General features: G+C 35.0%; 1 protein-coding gene across 1 annotated transcript in view; it reads left to right on the top strand.

Annotated features, from left to right (window-relative positions):
* Positions 1–20489, top strand: part of LOC148453889 (vomeronasal type-2 receptor 26-like) — a 131360-nt gene that overhangs the window by 39026 nt on the left and 71845 nt on the right. Inside the window, exon 3 of the mRNA XM_088461555.1 lies at positions 20251–20472. Within this exon, the coding sequence (XP_088317681.1) occupies positions 20251–20472 (222 nt within the window). The remainder of the gene's footprint in view (positions 1–20250; positions 20473–20489) is intronic.

Below are 20489 nucleotides of genomic sequence, written 5' to 3'. Positions count from 1 at the left end.
ACTCTTACATTTGGTGGGTTGTACAAATTGTGCATATATTGCATTTCTCACTATTACATTTGGTGCGTTGTACTAATTGTGCATATATTGCATTTCTCACTCTTACATTTGGTGTGTTGTACAAATTGTGCATTTATTGCATTTATCACTCTTACATTTGGTGGGTTGTACAAATTGTGCATATATTGCATTTATCACTCTTACATTTGGTGTGTTGTACAAATTGTGCATATATTGCATTTATCACTCTTACGTTTGGTGTGTTGTACAAATTGTGCATATATTGCATTTATCACTCTTACGTTTGGTGGGTTATACAAATTGTGCATATATTGCATTTCTCCCTCATTACATTTGGTGGGCTGTTCAAATTGTGCATATATTGCATTTCTCTCTCTTACATTTGGTGGGTTGTACAAATTGTGCGTATATTGCATTTCTCACTCTTACATTTGGTGGGTTGTACAAATTGTATATATATATATATTGCATTTCTCGCTCTTACATTTGGTGGGCTGTACAAATTGTGCATATATTGCATTTATCACTCTTACATTTGGTGGGTTGTACAAATTGTGCATATATTGCATTTCTCACTCTTACATTTGGTGGGTTGTACAAATTGTATATATATATATATTGCATTTCTCGCTCTTACATTTGGTGGGCTGTACAAATTGTGCATATATTGCATTTATCACTCTTACATTTGGTGGGCTGTACAAATTGTGCATATATTGCATTTCTCACTCTTACACTTGGTGCGTTGTACAAATTGTGCATATATTGCATTTCTCTCTCTTACATTTGGTGGGTTATACAAACTGTTCATATATTGCATTTCCCACTCTTACATTTGGAGGGTTGTACAAATTGTGCATATATTGCATTTCTCACTCTTACATTTGGTGGGTTGTACAAATTGTATATATATATATTGCATTTATCACTCTTACATTTGGTGGGTTGTACAAATTGTGCGAATATTGCATTTCTCACTCTTACATTTGGTGGGTTGTACAAATTGTGCATATATTGCATTTCTCACTCATTACATTTGGTGCATTGTACAAATTGTGCATATATTGCATTTTTCACTCTTATATTTGGTGGGTTGTACAAATTGTGCATATATTGCATTTCTCACTCTTACATTTGGTGGGTTGTACAAATTGTATATATATATATATATATATATATATATATATATATTGCATTTATCACTCTTACATTTGGTGCATTGTACAAATTGTGCATATATTGCATTTATCACTCTTACATTTGGTGCGTTGTACAAATTGTGCATATATTGCATTTCTCTCTCTTACATTTGGTGGGTTGTACAAATTGTGCATATATTGCATTTCTCACTCAATACATTTGGTGGGTTATTCAAATTGTGCATATATTGCATTTATCACTCTTACATTTGGTGGGTTATACAAACTGTGCATATATTGCATTTATCACTGTTACATTTGGTGCGTTGTACTAATTGTGCATATATTGCATTTCTCACTCATTACATTTGGTGGGCTGTACAAATTGTGCATATATTGCATTTCTCACTCTTACATTTGGTGGGCTGTACAAATTGTGTATATATTGCATTTCTCACTCTTACATTTGGTGGGTTGTACAAATTGCGAATATATTGCATTTATCTCTCTTACATTTGGTGGGTTGTACAAATTGTGCATATATTGCATTTCTCACTCATTACATTTGGTGGGTTGTACAAATTGTGCATATATTGCATTTATCTCTCTTACATTTGGTGGGTTGTACAAATTGTGCATATATTGCATTTCTCACTCAATACATTTGGTGGGTTATTCAAATTGTGCATATATTGCATTTATCACTCTTACATTTGGTGCGTTGTACTAATTGTGCATATATTGCATTTCTCACTCATTACATTTGGTGGGCTGTACAAATTGTGCATATATTGCATTTCTCACTCTTACATTTGGTGGGCTGTACAAATTGTGTATATATTGCATTTCTCACTCTTACATTTGGTGGGCTGTACAAATTGTGCATATATTGCATTTCACACTCTTACATTTGGTGGGTTGTACAAACTGTGCATATATTGCATTTATCACTGTTACATTTGGTGCGTTGTACTAATTGTGCATATATTGCATTTCTCACTCATTACATTTGGTGGGCTGTACAAATTGTGCATATATTGCATTTCTCACTCTTACATTTGGTGGGTTGTACAAATTGCGAATATATTGCATTTATCTCTCTTACATTTGGTGGGTTGTACAAATTGTGCATATATTGCATTTCTCACTCATTACATTTGGTGGGTTGTACAAATTGTGCATATATTGCATTTATCACTCTTACATTTGGTGGGCTGTACAAATTGTGCATATATTGCATTTCTCACTCTTACATTTGGTGGGTTGTACAAATTGCGAATATATTGCATTTATCTCTCTTACATTTGGTGGGTTGTACAAATTGTGCATATATTGCATTTCTCACTCATTACATTTGGTGGGCTGTACAAATTGTGCATATATTGCATTTATCACTCTTACGTTTGGTGGGTTGTACAAATTGTGCATATATTGCATTTATCACTCTTACATTTGGTGCGTTGTACAAATTGTGCATATATTGCATTTCTCACTCTTACATTTGGTGCGTTGTACAAATTGTGCATATATTGCATTTCTCACTCTTACATTTGGAGCGTTGTACAAATTGTGCATATATTGCATTTCTCACTCTTACATTTGGTGCGTTGTACAAATTGTGCATATATTGCATTTCTCACTCTTACATTTGGTGGGCTGTACAAATTGTGCATATATTGCATTTATCCCTCTTACATTTGGTGGGCTGTACAAATTGTGCATATATTGCATTTATCCCTCTTACATTTGGTGGGTTGTACAAATTGTGCATATATTGCATTTATCACTCTTACATTTGGTGCATTGTACAAATTGTGCATATATTGCATTTCTCACTCATTACATTTGGTGGGCTGTACAAATTGTGCATATATTGCATTTCTCACTCTTACATTTGGTGGGTTGTACAAATTGTGCATATATTGCATTTCTCACTCATTACATTTGGTGCATTGTACAAATTGTGCATATATTGCATTTCTCACTCTTACATTTGGTGCATTGTACAAATTGTGCATATATTGCATTTCTCACTCTTACATTTGGTGGGTTGTACAAATTGTGCATATATTGCATTTATCACTCTTACATTTGGTGCGTTGTACAAATTCTGCATATATTGCATTTATCACTCTTACATTTGGTGCGTTGTACAAATTGTGCATATATTGCATTTATCACTCTTACATTTAGTGGGTTGTACAAATTCTGCATATATTGCATTTATCACTCATTACATTTGGTGGGTTGTACAAATTGTGCATATATTGCATTTCTCACTCTTACATTTGGTGGGCTGTACAAATTGTGCATATATTGCATTTCTCCCTCATTACATTTGGTGCATTGTACAAATTGTGCATATATTGCATTTATCACTCTTACATTTAGTGGGTTGTACAAATTCTGCATATATTGCATTTATCACTCATTACATTTAGTGGGTTGTACAAATTGTGCATATATTGCATTTCTCACTCTTACATTTGGTGGGTTGTACAAATTGTGCATATATTGCATTTATCACTCATTACATTTGGTGGGTTGTACAAATTGTGCATATATTGCATTTATCACTCTTACATTTGGTGGGCTGTACAAATTGTGCATATATTGCATTTCTCATTCTTACATTTGGTGGGCTGTACAAATTGTGCATATATTGCATTTATCACTCATTACATTTGGTGGGCAGTACAAATTGTGCATATATTGCATTTCTCACTCATTACATTTGGTGCGTTGTACAAATTGTGCATATATTGCATTTATCACTCTTACATTTGGTGGGTTGTACAAATTGTGCATATATTGCATTTATCACTCTTACATTTGGTGGTTTATACACATTGTGCATATATTGCATTTATCACTCTTACATTTGGTGGGTTGTACAAATTGTGCATATATTGCATTTATCACTCTTACATTTGGTGCATTGTACAAATTGTGCATATATTGCATTTATCACTCTTACATTTGGTGCATTGTACAAATTGTGCATGTATTGCATTTATCACTCTTACATTTGGTGGGTTGTACAAATTGTGCATATATTGAATTTATCACTCTTACATTTGGTGGGCTGTACAAATTGTGCATATATTGCATTTCTCACTCTTACATTTGGTGCGTTGTACAAATTGTGCATATATTGCATTCTCACTCTTACATTTGGTGGGTTGTACAAATTGTGCATATATTGCATTTCTCACTCTTACATTTGGTGGGTTGTACAAATTGTGCATATATTGCATTTATCACTCTTGCATTTGGTGCGTTGTACAAATTGTGCATATATTGCATTTCTCACTCATTACATTTGTTGCGTTGTACAAATTGTGCATATATTGCATTTATCACTCTTACATTTGGTGCGTTGTGCAAATTTTGCATATATTGCATTTATCACTCTTACATTTGGTGCATTGTACAAATTGTGCATGTATTGCATTTCTCACTCTTACATTTGGTGCGTTGTACAAATTGTGCATATATTGCATTTATCTCTCATTACATTTGGTGGGTTATACAAATTGTGCATATATTGCATTTCTCACTCATTACATTTGGTGGGTTGTACAAATTGTGCATATATTGCATTTCTCACTCATTACATTTGGTGGGTTATACAAATTGTGCATATATTGCATTTCTCACTCATTACATTTGGTGGGCTGTACAAATTGTACATATATTGCATTTATCACTCTTACATTTGGTGGGCTGTACAAATTGTGCATATATTGCATTTCTCACTCTTACATTTGGTGGGTTGTACAAATTGTGCATATATTGCATTTCTCACTCTTACATTTGGTGCGTTGTACAAATTGTGCATATATTGCATTTCTCCCTCATTACATTTGGTGGGCTGTACAAACTGTGCATATATTGCATTTATCACTCTTACATTTGGTGCGTTGTGCAAACTGTGCATATATTGCATTTCTCACTCTTACATTTGGTGGGCTGTACAAATTGTGCATATATTGCATTTATCACTCTTACATTTGGTGGGTTATACAAATTGTGCATATATTGCATTTCTCACTCTTACATTTGGTGCGTTGTACAAATTGTGCATATATTGCATTTCTCACTCTTACATTTGGTGGGCTGTACAAATTGTGCATATATTGCATTTCTCACTCATTACATTTGGTGCGTTGTACAAATTGTGCATATATTGCATTTATCACTCATTACATTTGATGGGTTGTACAAATTGTGCATATATTGCATTTATCACTCTTACATTTGGTGGGTTATACAAATTGTGCATATATTGCATTTCTCACTCTTACATTTGGTGGGTTGTACAAATTGTGCATATATTGCATTTATCACTCTTACATTTGGTGGTTTATACACATTGTGCATATATTGCATTTATCACTCTTACATTTGGTGGGTTGTACAAATTGTGCATATATTGCATTTATCACTCTTACATTTGGTGCATTGTACAAATTGTGCATATATTGCATTTATCACTCTTACATTTGGTGCATTGTACAAATTGTGCATGTATTGCATTTATCACTCTTACATTTGGTGGGTTGTACAAATTGTGCATATATTGAATTTATCACTCTTACATTTGGTGGGCTGTACAAATTGTGCATATATTGCATTTCTCACTCTTACATTTGGTGCGTTGTACAAATTGTGCATATATTGCATTCTCACTCTTACATTTGGTGGGTTGTACAAATTGTGCATATATTGCATTTCTCACTCTTACATTTGGTGGGTTGTACAAATTGTGCATATATTGCATTTATCACTCTTGCATTTGGTGCGTTGTACAAATTGTGCATATATTGCATTTCTCACTCATTACATTTGTTGCGTTGTACAAATTGTGCATATATTGCATTTATCACTCTTACATTTGGTGCGTTGTGCAAATTTTGCATATATTGCATTTATCACTCTTACATTTGGTGCATTGTACAAATTGTGCATGTATTGCATTTCTCACTCTTACATTTGGTGCGTTGTACAAATTGTGCATATATTGCATTTATCTCTCATTACATTTGGTGGGTTATACAAATTGTGCATATATTGCATTTCTCACTCATTACATTTGGTGGGTTGTACAAATTGTGCATATATTGCATTTCTCACTCATTACATTTGGTGGGTTATACAAATTGTGCATATATTGCATTTCTCACTCATTACATTTGGTGGGCTGTACAAATTGTACATATATTGCATTTATCACTCTTACATTTGGTGGGCTGTACAAATTGTGCATATATTGCATTTCTCACTCTTACATTTGGTGGGTTGTACAAATTGTGCATATATTGCATTTCTCACTCTTACATTTGGTGCGTTGTACAAATTGTGCATATATTGCATTTCTCACTCTTACATTTGGTGGGCTGTACAAACTGTGCATATATTGCATTTATCACTCTTACATTTGGTGCGTTGTGCAAACTGTGCATATATTGCATTTCTCACTCTTACATTTGGTGGGCTGTACAAATTGTGCATATATTGCATTTATCACTCTTACATTTGGTGGGTTATACAAATTGTGCATATATTGCATTTCTCACTCTTACATTTGGTGCGTTGTACAAATTGTGCATATATTGCATTTCTCACTCTTACATTTGGTGGGCTGTACAAATTGTGCATATATTGCATTTCTCACTCATTACATTTGGTGCGTTGTACAAATTGTGCATATATTGCATTTATCACTCTTACATTTGGTGGGTTATACAAATTGTGCATATATTGCATTTCTCACTCTTACATTTGGTGGGTTGTACAAATTGTGCATATATTGCATTTATCACTCATTACATTTGATGGGTTGTACAAATTGTGCATATATTGCATTTATCACTCTTACATTTGGTGCGTTATACAAATTGTGCATATATTGCATTTCTCACTCTTACATTTGGTGGGCTGTACAAATTGTGCATATATTGCATTTATCACTCTTACATTTGGTGGGTTATACAAATTGTGCATATATTGCATTTATCACTCATTACATTTTGTGGGTTGTGCAAATTGTGCATATATTGCATTTCTCACTCTTACATTTGGTGCGTTGTGCAAATTGTGCATATATTGCATTTCTCACTCTTACATTTGGTGCGTTGTACAAATTGTGCATATATTGCATTTCTCACTCTTACATTTGGTGGGTTGTACAAATTGTGCATATATTGCATTTATCACTCATTACATTTGGTGGGTTGTACAAATTGTGCATATATTGCATTTATCACTCTTACATTTGGTGGGATGTACAAATTGTGCATATATTGCATTTCTCACTCATTACATTTGGTGGGCTGTACAAATTGTGCATATATTGCATTTCTCACTCATTACATTTGGTGCGTTGTACAAATTGTGCATATATTGCATTTATCACTCTTACATTTGGTGGGCTGTACAAATTGTGCATATATTGCATTTATCACTCTTACATTTGGTGGGTTGTACAAATTGTGCATATATTGCATTTATCACTCTTACATTTGGTGGGTTGTACAAATTGTGCATATATTGCATTTCTCACTCTTACATTTGGTGCGTTGTACAAATTGTGCATATATTGCATTTCTCACTCTTACATTTGGTGCGTTGTACAAATTGTGCATATATTGCATTTCTCCCTCATTACATTTGGTGGGCTGTACAAACTGTGCATATATTGCATTTATCACTCATTACATTTGGTGGGTTGTGCAAATTGTGCATATATTGCATTTCTCACTCTTACATTTGGTGCGTTGTGCAAATTGTGCATATATTGCATTTCTCACTCTTACATTTGGTGGGCTGTACAAATTGTGCATATATTGCATTTCTCACTCTTACATTTGGTGGGTTGTACAAATTGTGCATATATTGCATTTCTCACTCTTACATTTGGTGGGTTGTGCAAATTGTGCATATATTGCATTTCTCACTCTTACATTTGGTGCGTTGTGCAAATTGTGCATATATTGCATTTCTCACTCTTACATTTGGTGGGTTGTACAAATTGTGCATATATTGCATTTCTCACTCATTACATTTGGTGCGTTGTACAAATTGTGCATATATTGCATTTATCACTCTTACATTTGGTGGGTTGTACAAATTGTGCATATATTGCATTTATCACTCTTACATTTGGTGGGTTGTACAAATTGTGCATATATTGCATTTCTCACTCATTACATTTGGTGCGTTGTACAAATTGTGCATATATTGCATTTATCACTCATTACATTTGGTGCGTTGTACAAATTGTGCATATATTGCATTTATCACTCTTACATTTGGTGCGTTGTACAAATTGTGCATATATTGCATTTATCACTCTTACATTTGGTGGGCTGTACAAATTGTGCATATATTGCATTTCTCACTCATTACATTTGGTGGGCTGTACAAATTGTGCATATATTGCATTTCTCACTCATTACATTTGGTGCGTTGTACAAATTGTGCATATATTGCATTTCTCACTCTTACATTTGGTGCGTTGTACAAATTGTGCATATATTGCATTTCTCACTCTTACATTTGGTGCGTTGTACAAATTGTGCATATATTGCATTTATCACTCTTACATTTGGTGCGTTGTACAAATTGTGCATATATTGCATTTATCACTCTTACATTTGGTGGGCTGTACAAATTGTGCATATATTGCATTTCTCACTCTTACATTTGGTGCGTTATACAAATTGTGCATATATTGCATTTATCACTCTTACATTTGGTGGGCAGTACAAATTGTGCATATATTGCATTTCTCACTCTTACATTTGGTGGGCTGTACACATTGTGCATATATTGCATTTATCACTCTTACATTTGGTGCATTGTACAAATTGTGCATATATTGCATTTATCACTCTTACATTTGGTGCATTGTACAAATTGTGCATGTATTGCATTTATCACTCTTACATTTGGTGGGTTGTACAAATTGTGCATATATTGAATTTATCACTCTTACATTTGGTGGGCTGTACAAATTGTGCATATATTGCATTTATCACTCTTACATTTGGTGCATTGTACAAATTGTGCATATATTGCATTTCTCACTCTTACATTTGGTGCGTTGTACAAATTGTGCATATATTGCATTTCTCACTCTTACATTTGGTGGGTTGTACAAATTGTGCATATATTGCATTTATCACTCTTACATTTGGTGGGTTGTACAAATTGTGCATATATTGCATTTCTCACTCATTACATTTGTTGCGTTGTACAAATTGTGCATATATTGCATTTATCACTCTTACATTTGGTGCGTTGTGCAAATTTTGCATATATTGCATTTCTCACTCATTACATTTGGTGCGTTGTACAAATTGTGCATATATTGCATTTATCTCTCATTACATTTGGTGGGTTATACAAATTGTGCATATATTGCATTTCTCACTCATTACATTTGGTGGGTTGTACAAATTGTGCATATATTGCATTTCTCACTCATTACATTTGGTGGGTTGTACAAATTGTGCATATATTGCATTTATCACTCTTACATTTGGTGCGTTGTACAAATTGTGCATATATTGCATTTCTCACTCTTACATTTGGTGGGTTGTACAAATTGTGCATATATTGCATTTCTCACTCATTACATTTGGTGGGTTGTACAAATTGTGCATATATTGCATTTATCACTCATTACATTTGGTGGGCTGTACAAATTGTGCATATATTGCATTTCTCACTCTTACATTTGGTGGGTTGTACAAATTGTGCATATATTGCATTTCTCACTCTTACATTTGGTGCGTTGTACAAATTGTGCATATATTGCATTTCTCACTCTTACATTTGGTGCGTTGTACAAATTGTGCATATATTGCATTTCTCACTCATTACATTTGGTGGGCTGTACAAATTGTGCATATATTGCATTTATCACTCATTACATTTGGTGGGTTGTACAAATTGTGCATATATTGCATTTCTCACTCATTACATTTGGTGGGCTGTACAAATTGTGCATATATTGCATTTCTCACTCATTACATTTGGTGGGCTGTACAAATTGTGCATATATTGCATTTCTCACTCTTACATTTGGTGGGTTGTACAAATTGTGCATATATTGCATTTCTCACTCTTACATTTGGTGCGTTGTACAAATTGTGCATATATTGCATTTCTCACTCTTACATTTGGTGCGTTGTACAAATTGTGCATATATTGCATTTCTCCCTCATTACTTTTGGTGGGCTGTACAAACTGTGCATATATTGCATTTATCACTCTTACATTTGGTGGGTTGTACAAATTGTGCATATATTGCATTTCTCACTCTTACATTTGGTGGGCTGTACAAATTGTGCATATATTGCATTTATCACTCTTACATTTGGTGCGTTGTACAAATTGTGCATATATTGCATTTATCACTCTTACATTTGGTGCGCTGTACAAATTGTGCATATATTGCATTTATCACTCTTACATTTGGTGGGTTGTGCAAATTGTGCATATATTGCATTTATCACTCTTACATTTGGTGGGTTGTACAAATTGTGCATATATTGCATTTATCACTCTTACATTTGATGGGTTGTACAAATTGTGCATATATTGTATTTATCACTCTTACATTTGGTGGGTTGTACAAATTGTGCATATATTGCATTAATCACTCTTACATTTGGTGCATTGTACAAATTGTGCATATATTGCATTTCTCACTCTTACATTTGGTGCGTTGTACAAATTGTGCATATATTGCATTTCTCACTCTTACATTTGGTGGGTTATACAAATTGTGCATATATTGCATTTCTCACTCTTACATTTGGTGGGTTGTACAAATTGTGCATATATTGCATTTCTCACTCTTACATTTGGTGGTTTGTACAAATTGTGCATATATTGCATTTCTCACTCTTACATTTGGTGGGTTGTACAAATTGTGCATATATTGCATTTCTCACTCTTACATTTGGTGGGTTGTACAAATTGTGCATATATTGCATTTATCACTCATTACATTTGGTGGGTTGTGCAAATTGTGCATATATTGCATTTCTCACTCTTACATTTGGTGCGTTGTGCAAATTGTGCATATATTGCATTTCTCACTCTTACATTTGGTGCGTTGTACAAATTGTGCATATATTGCATTTCTCACTCATTACATTTGGTGGGCTGTACAAATTGTGCATATATTGCATTTCTCACTCATTACATTTGGTGCGTTGTACAAATTGTGCATATATTGCATTTATCACTCATTACATTTGGTGGGTTGTACAAATTGTGCATATATTGCATTTCTCACTCTTACATTTGGTGCGTTGTACAAATTGTGCATATATTGCATTTATCACTCATTACATTTGGTGCGTTGTACAAATTGTGCATATATTGCATTTCTCACTCTTACATTTGGTGCGTTGTACAAATTGTGCATATATTGCATTTATCACTCATTACATTTGGTGGGTTGTACAAATTGTGCATATATTGCATTTATCACTCTTACATTTGGTGCGTTGTGCAAACTGTGCATATATTGCATTTCTCACTCTTACATTTGGTGGGCTGTACAAATTGTGCATATATTGCATTTATCACTCATTACATTTGGTGCGTTGTACAAATTGTGCATATATTGCATTTCTCACTCTTACATTTGGTGCGTTGTACAAATTGTGCATATATTGCATTTATCACTCATTACATTTGGTGGGCTGTACAAATTGTGCATATATTGCATTTATCACTCTTACATTTGATGGGTTGTACAAATTGTGCATATATTGCATTTCTCACTCATTACATTTGGTGGGTTGTACAAATTGTGCATATATTGCATTTATCACTCTTACATTTGGTGGGTTATACAAATTGTGCATATATTGCATTTATCACTCTTACATTTGGTGCGTTGTACAAATTGTGCATATATTGCATTTCTCACTCTTACATTTGGTGGGTTATACAAATTGTGCATATATTGCATTTATCACTCATTACATTTGGTGGGTTGTGCAAATTGTGCATATATTGCATTTCTCACTCTTACATTTGGTGCGTTGTGCAAATTGTGCATATATTGCATTTCTCACTCTTACATTTGGTGGGCTGTACAAATTGTGCATATATTGCATTTCTCACTCTTACATTTGGTGGGTTGTACAAATTGTGCATATATTGCATTTCTCACTCTTACATTTGGTGGGTTGTACAAATTGTGCATATATTGCATTTCTCACTCTTACATTTGGTGGGTTGTACAAATTGTGCATATATTGCATTTCTCACTCTTACATTTGGTGGGTTGTGCAAATTGTGCATATATTGCATTTCTCACTCTTACATTTGGTGCGTTGTGCAAATTGTGCATATATTGCATTTCTCACTCTTACATTTGGTGGGTTGTACAAATTGTGCATATATTGCATTTCTCACTCTTACATTTGGTGGGTTGTACAAATTGTGCATATATTGCATTTCTCACTCTTACATTTGGTGGGTTGTACAAATTGTGCATATATTGCATTTCTCACTCTTACATTTATTGGGTTGTGCAAATTGTGCATATATTGCATTTCTCACTCTTACATTTGGTGCGTTGTGCAAATTGTGCATATATTGCATTTCTCACTCTTACATTTGGTGGGCTGTACAAATTGTGCATATATTGCATTTCTCACTCTTACATTTGGTGGGTTGTACAAATTGTGCATATATTGCATTTCTCACTCTTACATTTGGTGGGTTGTACAAATTGTGCATATATTGCATTTCTCACTCTTACATTTGGTGGGTTGTGCAAATTGTGCATATATTGCATTTCTCACTCTTACATTTGGTGCGTTGTGCAAATTGTGCATATATTGCATTTCTCACTCTTACATTTGGTGGGCTGTACAAATTGTGCATATATTGCATTTCTCACTCTTACATTTGGTGGGTTGTACAAATTGTGCATATATTGCATTTCTCACTCTTACATTTGGTGGGTTGTACAAATTGTGCATATATTGCATTTCTCACTCTTACATTTGGTGGGTTGTACAAATTGTGCATATATTGCATTTCTCACTCTTACATTTGGTGGGTTGTGCAAATTGTGCATATATTGCATTTCTCACTCTTACATTTGGTGCGTTGTGCAAATTGTGCATATATTGCATTTATCACTCTTACATTTGGTGGGTTGTACAAATTGTGCATATATTGCATTTCTCACTCATTACATTTGGTGCGTTGTACAAATTGTGCATATATTGCATTTCTCACTCTTACATTTGGTGCGTTGTACAAATTGTGCATATATTGCATTTATCACTCTTACATTTGGTGGGCTGTACAAATTGTGCATATATTGCATTTCTCACTCATTACATTTGGTGCGTTGTACAAATTGTGCATATATTGCATTTATCACTCTTACATTTGGTGCGTTGTACAAATTGTGCATATATTGCATTTATCACTCTTACATTTGGTGGGCTGTACAAATTGTGCATATATTGCATTTCTCACTCTTACATTTGGTGCGTTATACAAATTGTGCATATATTGCATTTATCACTCTTACATTTGGTTGGCTGTACAAATTGTGCATATATTGCATTTCTCACTCTTACATTTTGTGCGTTGTACAAATTGTGCATATATTGCATTTATCACTCTTACATTTGGTGGGTTGTACAAATTGTGCATATATTGCATTTCTCACTCTTACATTTTGTGCGTTGTACAAATTGTGCATATATTGCATTTATCACTCATTACATTTAGTGGGTTGTACAAATTGTGCATATATTGCATTTCTCACTCTTACATTTGGTGGGTTATACAAATTGTGCATATATTGCATTTCTCCCTCATTACATTTGGTGGGCTGTACAAATTGTGCATATATTGCATTTATCACTCTTACATTTGGTGCGTTGTACAAATTGTGCATATATTGCATTTATCACTCTTACATTTGGTGGGTTATACAAATTGTGCATATATTGCATTTCTCACTCTTACATTTGGTGGGTTGTGCAAATTGTGCATATATTGCATTTCTCACTCTTACATTTGGTGCGTTGTGCAAATTGTGCATATATTGCATTTCTCACTCTTACATTTGGTGGGTTGTACAAATTGTGCATATATTGCATTTCTCACTCTTACATTTGGTGGGTTGTACAAATTGTGCATATATTGCATTTCTCACTCTTACATTTGGTGGGTTGTACAAATTGTGCATATATTGCATTTCTCACTCTTACATTTGGTGGGTTGTGCAAATTGTGCATATATTGCATTTCTCACTCTTACATTTGGTGCGTTGTGCAAATTGTGCATATATTGCATTTCTCACTCCTACATTTGGTGGGCTGTACAAATTGTGCATATATTGCATTTCTCACTCATTACATTTGGTGCGTTGTACAAATTGTGCATATATTGCATTTCTCACTCTTACATTTGGTGGGTTGTACAAATTGTGCATATATTGCATTTCTCACTCTTACATTTGGTGGGTTGTACAAATTGTGCATATATTGCATTTATCACTCTTACATTTGGTGCGTTGTACAAATTGTGCATATATTGCATTTATCACTGTTACATTTGGTGGGCTGTACAAATTGTGCATATATTGCATTTCTCACTCATTACATTTGGTGCGTTGTACAAATTGTGCATATATTGCATTTATCACTCTTACATTTGGTGCGTTGTACAAATTGTGCATATATTGCATTTATCACTGTTACATTTGGTGGGTTGTACAAATTGTGCATATATTGCATTTATCACTCTTACATTTGGTGCGTTGTACAAATTGTGCATATATTGCATTTATCACTCTTACATTTGGTGGGCTGTACAAATTGTGCATATATTGCATTTCTCACTCATTACATTTGGTGGGCTGTACAAATTGTGCATATATTGCATTTCTCACTCATTACATTTGGTGGGCTGTACAAATTGTGCATATATTGCATTTCTCACTCTTACATTTGGTGCGTTATACAAATTGTGCATATATTGCATTTATCACTCTTACATTTGGTGGGCTGTACAAATTGTGCATTTATTGCATTTCTCCCTCATTACATTTGGTGGGCTGTACAAATTGTGCATATATTGCATTTCTCACTCTTACATTTTGTGCGTTGTACAAATTGTGCATATATTGCATTTATCACTCTTACATTTGGTGGGTTGTACAAATTGTGCATATATTGCATTTCTCACTCTTACATTTGGTGCGTTGTACAAATTGTGCATATATTGCATTTATCACTCATTACATTTAGTGGGTTGTACAAATTGTGCATATATTGCATTTATCACTCTTACATTTGGTGGGCTGTACAAATTGTGCATTTATTGCATTTCTCCCTCATTACATTTGGTGGGTTATACAAATTGTGCATATATTGCATTTCTCCCTCATTACATTTGGTGGGTTGTACAAACTGTGCATATATTGCATTTCTCCCTCATTACATTTGGTGGGTTGTACAAATTGTGCATATATTGCATTTCTCACTGTTACATTTGGTGGGTTATACAAATTGTGCATATATTGTATTTATCACTCTTACATTTGGTGCGTTATACAAATTGTGCATATATTGCATTTATCACTCTTACATTTGGTGGGCTGTACAAATTGTGCATTTATTGCATTTCTCCCTCATTACATTTGGTGGGCTGTACAAATTGTGCATATATTGCATTTCTCACTCTTACATTTTGTGCGTTGTACAAATTGTGCATATATTGCATTTATCACTCATTACATTTGGTGCGTTGTACAAATTGTGCATATATTGCATTTATCACTCTTACATTTGGTGGGTTGTACAAATTGTGCATATATTGCATTTCTCACTCTTACATTTGGTGGGCTGTACAAATTGTGCATATATTGCATTTCTCACTCTTACATTTGGTGCGTTGTACAAATTGTGCATATATTGCATTTATCACTCATTACATTTAGTGGGTTGTACAAATTGTGCATATATTGCATTTATCACTCTTACATTTGGTGGGCTGTACAAATTGTGCATTTATTGCATTTCTCCCTCATTACATTTGGTGGGCTGTACAAATTGTGCATATATTGCATTTCTCACTCATTACATTTGGTGGGTTATACAAATTGTGCATATATTGCATTTCTCCCTCATTACATTTGGTGGGTTGTACAAACTGTGCATATATTGCATTTCTCCCTCATTACATTTGGTGGGTTGTACAAATTGTGCATATATTGCATTTCTCACTGTTACATTTGGTGGGTTATACAAATTGTGCATATATTGCATTTCTCACTCTTACATTTGGTGGGTTATACAAATTGTGCATATATTGTATTTATCACTCTTACATTTGGTGGGTTATACAAATTGTGCATATATTGCATTTATCACTCATTACATTTGGTGGGCTGTACAAATTGTGCATATATTGCATTTCTCACTCTTACATTTGGTGGGCTGTACAAATTGTGCATATATTGCATTTCTCACTCTTACATTTGGTGGGTTATACAAATTGTGCATATATTGCATTTCTCACTCTTACATTTGGTGGTTTATACACATTGTGCATATATTGCATTTCTCACTCTTACATTTGGTGGGTTATACAAATTGTGCATATATTGCATTTATCACTCATTACATTTGGTGGGCTGTACAAATTGTGCATATATTGCATTTCTCACTCTTACATTTGGTGGTTTATACACATTGTGCATATATTGCATTTCTCACTCTTACATTTGGTGGGCTGTACAAATTGCAGAAAATTCATTTTGGGGAGTTATAAAATCTTTGTTTTCTGTTTATGTCCCTTTTGCCCTAGAGCCCAGTAGTATTTTATTTTAATATGTTACAAAGAGTAAAGATTCTTTCACTTGGATAAAGTAACACAGAGTAGCGTTATTCCTGGGGAAACTGAAGCATCAAAACTCAGCCATTGAGCCAGGAAGGCATGAAAACACATTATATGGTTACAAGACACACATTATATGGTTACAAGACACACATTATATGGTTACAAGACACACACACATTATATGGTTACAAGACACACATTATATGGTTACAAGACACACACACATTATATGGTTACAAGACACACACACATTATATGGTTACAAGACACACACGCATTATATGGTTACAAGACACACATTATATGGTTACAAGACACACACACATTATATGGTTACAAGACACACACATTATATGGATACAAGACACACACACATTATATGGTTACAAGACACACACACATTATATGGTTACAAGAAACACACACATTATATGGTTACAAGACACACACACATTATATGGTTACAAGACACACACACATTATATGGTTACAAGACACATATTATATGGTTACAAGACACACACACATTATATGGTTACAAGACACACATTATATGGTTAGAAGACACACACACATTATATGGTTACAAGACACACATTATATGGTTACAAGACACACACACATTATATGGTTACAAGACACACACATTATATGGTTACAAGACACACATTATATGGTTACAAGACACACACACATTATATGGTTACAAGACACACATTATATGGTTACAAGACACACACACATTATATGGTTACAAGACACACACACATTATATGGTTACAAGACACACACGCATTATATGGTTACAAGACACACATTATATGGTTACAAGACACACACGCATTATATGGTTACAAGACACACACATTATATGGATACAAGACACACATTATATGGTTACAAGACACACACACATTATATGATTACAAGACACACACACATTATGGGCCAAATGTAATAGGTAGTCAGTTTTAGTAACAGTACAAACTCGCACTTTCTCGCAATTTTTAAAAGTTTGTACTGAGACTCGCAAATTCAACAGCCTGCAAACTTTTCAGCTGGAGGCTACTACATATGTGAGTTTAGGTGAGTTTAGGACTATATAAACTGACACCTTTTAATGTGAGTACCATTAACAGGTGCGTGTTTTTGAGAAGCCATCACAGATCAGTAAGATCTGTGATGGCTTCCGTCTGTATTTTAAAATACAAATGACATGCACCCCCCTCCCCAAAAGCCTTACCAGCCCTGGGCTTTATAAAGCCTGTCCTGGTTCTAAAAATACAGGGGACAAAATGCATAGGGGGCCCTGTATATTAAAAACCAGCACAGGGTTTTGCAGAGCCAGTGCTGGTTTTGGAAAATCAGGGGACAAAATGAGTAGGGGGTCCCCTGAGTTTTCCAAAACCAGCACTGAGCTCTTTCTAGCAGGGGGATAATGCCACAGCCAGGGAAAACCTTTCACCGGTTTCCCCAGCCAAAGCATTACCCCTGACTGCTAGTCAGCTCAGGCCAGGGATATCTGGGGAGTTGGGGACCCCCCCAATAAAAAGGTCCCCCTCTCCAGGGCACCCCAGGCCTAGACTGATAGCCCGGGGCTATCCCCGGCACCCAATCTTGTGGTTACATTATTGATACAATCATTGATACAATGTCAATTAAAGGGTTAAATATTCTCTTTAGTTGTAGAACCACATGTACCAGCAAGCCTCCCCCACATGCTGGTATTTGGAGAACCACAAATACCAACATGCGGGGCATTACGGGCCCCCTGACACTTGAAGTTGCACAACTGATTGTCCCCTGATTTTCCAGAACCAGGACCAGCTCAACAAAGCCCTGTGCTGGTTCTTAATATACAGGGGCCCCCTACGCATTTTGGCACCTGTATTTTTAGAACCAGGACAGCAGGGCCGTAGGGAGGGTGGTGCGGCCAGTGCCTCCACACAGGGCGGAAGCCTCCATGGTCACTGGCCACACACACTTCCCGGCACCGGAGGTCTGAAGGAAGGGACCTCTGGCAGTGGTGAGCGGTGCAGAAGAACAATGGTGGGAGATCCCGCCCACCCTCTGTCACCTGGACGGTAAGGTAAGCTCTCATGGGGAGGAGGGAGGCGGGGGGTGGAGCGAGTTGGGTGGCAGTGCTGCACAGGGTGCACTGCCGTCCAGATACGGCACTGCAGGACAGGCTTTATCAAGTCCGGGGCTGGTAAGGCTTTTGGGGAGAGGGTGCACATCATTTTTTTTTTTATTTAAAACCTTTTACATAAGTACACACAGAAACATGCACGTATCTCATGGATATGTGCATGTTTCTGTGTTAAAAAGACCTGCTCAGGATATACTCGCTGTCCTGAAGCAGGTCTATTATTTGGGGACTTTTGGTTATCTTTTTTTGCGGGTGTAAAACAAACACCCTATTACATTGGACGAGTTAATTGTTTTCAATGTGAAAACATCTGGATGCGAGTTTGAGAATGGAGATTTTTAGCAACTCTGAAAAATGCGAGTTCTATTGAACTGACCCCCTATTACATTGGAGAGGTGTGAAAAATTGTGAGTTTAGCACAAAACTCGCAATTTACCAAAACTGACACCCTATTACATTTGGCCCTATATGGTTACAAGACACACAGACATTATATGGTTACAAAACACACACACACATTATATGGTCACAAAACATATACACACATCATATGGTAACAAAACACACACACATATGGTTACAAGACACACACATTAAATGGTTACAAGAAACACACACATTATATGGTTACAAGACACACACATTATATGGTTACAAGACACACACACATTATATGGTTACAAGACACACACACACAATATATGGTTACAAGACAAACACATATGGTTACAAGACACACACATTATATGGTTACAAGACACACACATTATATGGTTACAAGACACACACATTATATGATTACAAGACACACATAGACATTATATGATTAGAAGACACACACATTATATGGTTACAAGACACAGATATTATATGGTTACAAGACACAAACATTATATGGTTACAAGACACACACACATTACATGGTTACAAGACACACACACATTATATGGTTACAACACACACACATTATATGGTTACAAGACACACACACATTATATGGTTACAAGACACAAAAAGTTAATTATTTCTGATCTCCAGATTAATAGATACCTGAAAAAAGTACAGTTTACTACACCGGGAGGAGAGGAGATACGCTTTGATAAAGGAAACATTCCAGCCAAGTTTGATTTGTTAAATGTAATCTATTTGCCTGATAAAACATTGGTAATAAGCAAGGTTGGACATTTTCATGATTATGGAGGGGATTACCGATTTGAGATAGACAGTAATGCCATTCATTGGACACCCAGATATCCTCAGGTATGATGAAAGGCAAT

The sequence above is a fragment of the Taudactylus pleione genome, unplaced genomic scaffold, assembly GCF_031769625.1.
Source record: "Taudactylus pleione unplaced genomic scaffold, aTauple2 ptg001066l, whole genome shotgun sequence".
NCBI lineage: Eukaryota > Metazoa > Chordata > Amphibia > Anura > Myobatrachidae > Taudactylus > Taudactylus pleione.
The sequence above is the reverse complement of the archived record's forward strand: the minus strand, read 5'-3'. Positions and strand labels throughout refer to the sequence as shown.